This window comes from Aquarana catesbeiana, linkage group LG05, assembly GCF_042186555.1.
Source record: "Aquarana catesbeiana isolate 2022-GZ linkage group LG05, ASM4218655v1, whole genome shotgun sequence".
In the NCBI taxonomy this organism is placed as follows: Eukaryota; Metazoa; Chordata; class Amphibia; order Anura; family Ranidae; genus Aquarana; species Aquarana catesbeiana.
This window is the reverse complement of record NC_133328.1, coordinates 120,562,356-120,568,774: the sequence shown is the minus strand read 5'-3', so window position 1 is coordinate 120,568,774 and position 6,419 is coordinate 120,562,356. Positions and strand designations below refer to the sequence as shown.

At 41.9% G+C, this 6,419-nt stretch overlaps 1 protein-coding gene across 1 annotated transcript; it reads left to right on the top strand.

The window, feature by feature from the left end:
- The first annotated feature begins 949 nt into the window (after window positions 1-949).
- CYCS (cytochrome c, somatic) lies at window positions 950-5,803 on the top strand. The gene is made up of 3 exons (XM_073630128.1): window positions 950-1,090; window positions 3,986-4,163; window positions 5,428-5,803. The coding sequence occupies exons 2-3, from the start codon at window positions 3,995-3,997 to the stop codon at window positions 5,574-5,576; spliced, it is 318 nt and encodes a 105-aa protein (XP_073486229.1). The 5' UTR covers window positions 950-1,090; window positions 3,986-3,994; the 3' UTR covers window positions 5,577-5,803.
- Window positions 5,804-6,419: the final 616 nt, after the last annotated feature.

Sequence of the window (6,419 nt, the reverse complement as noted above, 5' to 3'; positions counted from 1 at the left end):
TGGTTTTTTTTTTGTTATGTAAGCTTGTATAATGTATTTGTAAATTGGTATGATTATGCCATTAATGTATGCATATTTGTCTATTTGTATAATAATTTTCCAATAAAATTAAGATTGAACACAAAGCAAATACACTTTTGCACACTGGTACTGACTAGTATTCCTGTGTTTCTCCTCTCCCCCAGTTTCTCTCTATCACTTAGCTAATGTGACCTCAGTGTTGACGGAGAGGGACAAGGAAAGGGCAAACAAGGATACTGTGCAGACGATCAACGCCCTTCTTATCAACAGGGATGACATCACTGGTTGTTAGGACTCCGGTGCCTAGGTTGTAATGCTGCACAATAAAAAACCTGTGGCTTTGTGTAACTAAAAGGCAGTCTTGAGCCACCCACTGGCATGTATAATTGTTGGTAGAGTTGCCACCTCATCCCTTTAAACCCGAACGCATATTAATTACACAGGTTCTGTGGCTGATTAAGGTGGTAATTAAACCCACTTGTTGCCTTATCTGCATTTAATTCGCCTCAGAACCTCTGTAATTCATACGTGTTCGGATTTAAAGGGATGAGGTTGCAACTCTAATTGTTGGGCTATTTTAGGCATTTTGCCAAGCCACCCCGGTTGAAAAAAAAGGCTTTCCTAGACACACGTGTGCTCTGAGTCATTTTTACATCGACGCCAACACTTTCAATGATATAAGCGCAGTACGCATGCGCAATATCTCCGTTCACGTAACATTCTTATCATCAGCTGACTCTTAGAAAGACCCCGCCTCTCTGCCCTTGCTAACGTCACTGGTCTGCGCCTGCGGGCTTCCGTAATTCCCTGGAAAGCCGACTTCCCCTCCTTCACGTTTGGTCAGCCTAGCTAGTTACTGAGGCGCGGACCAATGAAAAAGAGAAAGGAGTGGAAGGGATTGGCTAGATGGCGATGGTGAGGGCGGGGCGGTGTGGGCGTAGCACGACATACGTAAGCCTGGTTGCACGGACACCGGTTACAAAGGGCTTGGCGCAGCGTGTCCTTGGGAGAAGAGAGTTCGCGTTGGCCGCTGTGTACATCGTTCGGGTGGAAGTCCATTGAGAGTGCGGTAAGTTATGGCGGCCGGGAGTCCGCCTCCGTACAGACTCCTCTCTGTCATCGCTTTACTTATCAGAGACTTGTCTCCTGTGGTGTATGACCTTGTTGTATCCGCTTCTATCGAGCCAGCACATGTCTCCATGGACGAGGCTTCCATCGTGTGAGCGGGCAGCCGGCCCTGTGCGCCTACCCGGGGTGTAGCGGATGTGTATGGGGGAGGGGGGGATGAGGATTGGTGGTAGGGCCGGGAACTCCACTCCTTCCAATCATCACAGCAATGCCGGCTTCCGCTTCATTCATTGCTATCAGCTGGGTGGGTTTTATGTCTCCCATGGACTTCTACCTTCAGCTTACCCTATTATAAGCAGTCTATAGGCAGCAGTGGCCGGCGACCTCCTGTACCGGATGACCCTGAGAAGGTCACGAGGGGAGGGCCGCCATGCTCTATATAGGTCACCTCGTTCATCTTAAGAGGAAGGGAGGAGATAGCTTATGTACATACATTATATTTATGTCCCATGTATAATAGAAAATGTTAGAGGTCAATTATAGAATTTTTAATATTTTGCATTTGATCTCTAACATTTTCTATTATACATGGAATATATTATATAGTGGATATGCTTTAATAAAATCAGAATATATATATATATATATATATATATATATATATATATATATACACATACACACACACACACACACACACACACACACACACACACACACACACACACACCTGGTTAGATCTTGATCATATAACCACTTTTGCCTGGCAGGCAGTTGGTTGAAGGAAATTTAATGTCTGGTGAGTAAAGCAGCCCATAGATTATGCAGTTTTCTTGTTTCCATCACGGGTGGAAGGAAAGAAAATCACTATTTCCCCATCAACACAGTCATTGCTGATGGTGGAATGCTGTTGTGTTCTGCAGGCGGGAGCCTTCCCTGACGGCAAAATGATTGGTGTTGCCGGTGTCTGTCGAAGTGCCCCCTATTGAATAGAGCCTGTGCAGGACGGAGCCGCACTAAAGCTGATTTGCCAATCAGCTGGAGTGACATAACCAGGGCGCAAGCGCACATCGTAGGAGGCATCTCTGGTTGGGAGATATCATTTCACGGCCACAATTGAAACCTATACAAACAGTGGGGGGGGAGGACCGAAGTTCTCGCATTGTGCCTCGCTGTTGCGGGGCGGCTTTACAGTGTGCTGATGGTCCGGTTTTGTGTGTTGCAGGGTGGGTTTTGCCTGGCTGAAAGGGTGGGTTGTAACACAGACAAAACCAGCTGGTTATCACAGCTACTAGCCACCCTCCAGCAGCAGCGATGCACAATGTAAGAACTACGGTCTGCCCCGCTGTTTGTGTAGGTTTAAATTGTGCCTGTGAAATGGTATCTTCCATCGAGAGATGCCTCCTACGATGTGCGCATGCGCCCTGCTTGCGTCAGCCTAGCTGATCGGCAAACCAGCTGTTGTGCTGTTCTGTATGGCGCATGCGCAGTACATACCAGGCACTTCTCGACAGAACACCGGCTTATAACCAGTAGTACTAATCGTTTGAGGAAAAACCTGACAGGCTGGTTATACACAAGTTGATGGATTGAATTGTCTACAACCAAGGTGCCTATAATTGATCAAAATTCATCAAGTCCCTGCTGAGCCAGATGATTTTTGATCCATTTATGGCCGGCTTTAGGCCCCCTTCACACAGCCAGTTTATTGCGGCTTCCTGCTGCAGGAATGACCGGGTTATATGATCAGCTTCTGCCGCTCAACCTATTTAAACAAATGGCAGTCTAACAGCGGCTGCTGCTGATCAACAGCACACAGATTGATTGGCTACGTTTCTAGGGACAGCTGACTGGCATAACCTGGTCATTCCTGCAGCAGGAATCTGGAAGTCACAACAAACCAGGTGTGTGAAAGGGGCCTTAGAGTCTCCCTGGTATATAAAGACCTACCTGTTGGGGTTTTGACAAACTGTTTACTTGCGCTTAAACTCAATAAATGTTTTCTTGGGGATCATTCACAAGTGTCGGGTCAAGTGTCACTGTTGCTGCTCTGAAAGCACTGCATGCTTGGCTCCACTTTTCAGAATTGTTTGACAGGCAGTGAGAAGGCAACTTCTCACTGCTCGATTGAACTCTATAATGATTACAATCTACTTTTTGATTCACCAAGCAGTTCCCAAGTTATGAACAGTCAACTTGCATAAGACTCCTACTTGCAAACTGAGGGCGACAACAGGAAGTGAGGAATTCTACACCTAGGAAGGGAAATTCACTCCTGTAAGTTATCGTGGGGGGAAAAAGGGGTCTCCACTGAAGCTTTATCACCATTCCTTGTTTCCACAACAAGCCAAAAATTTCAAAACCCAATTGTCACAGGGACAGAAAGGTGAGATCTTCTGCACAGGGGCACTTACAGCAAAACAAATGTTACAGGGATTATCCAAAAAAACTTAAAAAAAAAAAAAAAAATTTAGCTGGAGTCGCACTTAAAAAATGTACCCATTCCAACTTGCACACAAATTCAACTTTAGAACAAACCAGTTTTGTTTGTAATCTGGGGACTGCCTGCACCTAATATATCCAGATAGGTCCTTGTACTATGTGGGTAAATCTAAACATTGTACGGTTGGATTGTAATGCTTGTGTATGGTGAGCTTCAGGGTCACCACACACAATACAATCTGATTATACAATCCCCTTTTAGAAGTGCCAAAACTATGTAATATGAGTACTTGCCTATTCTGTCCACTCTGTCCAGTCAGGCAGACACTGGCAGTATGTACAGGTTGGTAGATCTAAAGGTGACCAATAAAATTGGATTGTAATGTGTGTGTTACTTCAGTCAGTGCCTACACATTGCATAGACTTAATCTTACAAAATATTACATTTCCTTAGATCATAGCCATGGGAGACGTAGAGAAAGGAAAGAAGATCTTTGTCCAGAAGTGCGCTCAGTGCCATACTTGTGAAAAAGGAGGCAAACATAAGGTCGGGCCTAACCTGTACGGTTTGATTGGACGCAAAACTGGTCAGGCCGCCGGCTTCTCTTATACTGATGCAAACAAAAACAAAGGTAAGTTGTAGCACTAATTTCTATGGAGTCCTTATCACTAGCATTACTTGTGTAGCTCTACCAGTTTGCCTGAGGCTCTAAAAGGAACTTTAGGATAGAAATAGGGGAACTGCTGTTGCTGGGCCAGTCAGATGACCTGATGTCTGACTATTGCTGGTCTGTCAACCCAAAACACTTCACACGGGTTGTTTTGCTTAAATTGTGGAGTGGTTTCTATGCAGAGCTGCACCAGATTTTGCAATCGGCTTCCAGGTTTTAGCCCTCATTCACACTAAACATGGCTTTAAAATGTATTTAAATTAAAAAAAAAAAAAAAAATCTTTTGAATTAAAAAGTAAAACAGTAAAGTTAGCACAATTTTTTTTTTTTTTTTTTTTTTTTATTTTTTTTTTTTCTTGTATTGTGAAAGATAATGTTCCACCGACTAAATTGATACCCAACATGTCACGCTTCAAAATTGTGCCCGCTCGTGGAATGGTGACAAACTTTTTTTTTACTCATAAAAAATCTCCATAGGCGACGTTTAAAAAAAAAAAAAAAAATTCTACAGGTTGCATGTTTTGTGTTACAAAGGAGGTCTAGGGCTAGAATTGTTGCTCTTGCTCTACCGATTGCAGCGATAACTCACATTTGTGGTTTGAACACCGCTTTCATATGCGGGTGCTACTCACTTATGCGTTTGCTTCTGCACGCAAGCTGGGCTGAACGGGGTGCGTTAAATTTTTTATTTTTTTTGTCAATTTTTATTCCTATTACAAGGAATGTAAACATTGTAATGGGGGGGGGGGGGGGGGGAGCATGACAGGACCTCTTAAATATGTGATCTGGGGTCAAAAAGACCTCAGATCTACACTACAATGCAAAAAATAAAAATGGCCCTTTTTAAGAGCTATGGGAGGAAGTGATGTTTTTTTTTGGGTGGTGGGTTTTTTTTTTTTTTTGTTTTTTTTTCATAGTTTCTGCCCTGCAGTGGTATGGAGATGGGTGGAGGCCATCTTCCCTGCTGCCATAACAAAAATATATCACTCTTCAAATTTAGGATGTTTATCTGCGTGCGGCGGTCCAGAAGTGATTACATTTATAAAATGCATATAAAGTTGTATAATGACCTGCTTTTGCTGGGAATTTTTTGCATTCTGTAAGCATGGGACAAAAACTGCCAATGTATTATCAGTTGGAAGGTCTGTTCAGGCTACATAAATTATAGACTAGTGCTGGCTGTGTTTTGTTAAATGTGTCTGACCTCTTCTCCCCCTCCCTATAGGTATTACCTGGAATGAGGACACCCTGATGGAATACTTGGAAAACCCTAAAAAATACATCCCTGGCACAAAGATGATCTTTGCTGGGATCAAGAAGCAGGGGGAGAGGAAAGACTTGATAGCATACCTCAAAAGTGCATGTAGCTGTTAATTGCTGAATCCAATGCCTTATTTATTTCAAGGAGGGAGCCTGTGTGATGAGATACTTTTACAGTTTATATTTTTATTTGTACTGTCCATACATATTTTAGATTGTGTCTCATCAGCAAATGTAAAGTTATTGAATGAAAAATTATTTGTGAAATGAATTTGGCTTTGTAAGATATGTTACTTTGAGGATCAGAAAAAATTGGGCCGACATAAATTCTATTCACCAAACTTTGTCTCTGGATTGATTTTTTTTTTTTAGATAGATTAGATAGTTAGATACCACAACTTTTTATGTAATTTCCCCAATTAAAAAAAAGACGGAATAAGATACTACCAAAAAATTACTTAATCTACAGTTGTGCTCATTAGTTTACATACCCTGGCAGAATTTATGATTTCTTGGCTGTTTTTCAGAGACTATGAATGATAACACAAACCTTTCTTTCACTCCTGGTTGGTGTTTGGCTGAAGCCATTTATTATTGATCAACTTTTTTTTTTTTTATTCTGTAATCACAACAAATTATTCAAATAACCCTGATCAAAAGTTTACGTAGCCTGGTGATTTTTTGGCTTGATAACATGCACGTAAGTTGACACAAAGCTAAGGAAAAAAAGCCCTCTAGTGGTGGACTTGTAAGGCACATAAACAGTATTTTAAATACAAAAATAGTTTATTAAATATGTAGTATAAAAGTTTAAACATATAGCATAAGGAATGCGTCTACAACATTGTCACCAGTATACATACAGTAGTATACAATACTCTTGCATCTAACTGATTTCGGAGTACACATATCTCCTTCCTTAGGGGTATTAGTAAGAGATTTCTATTCTAAAGTAAA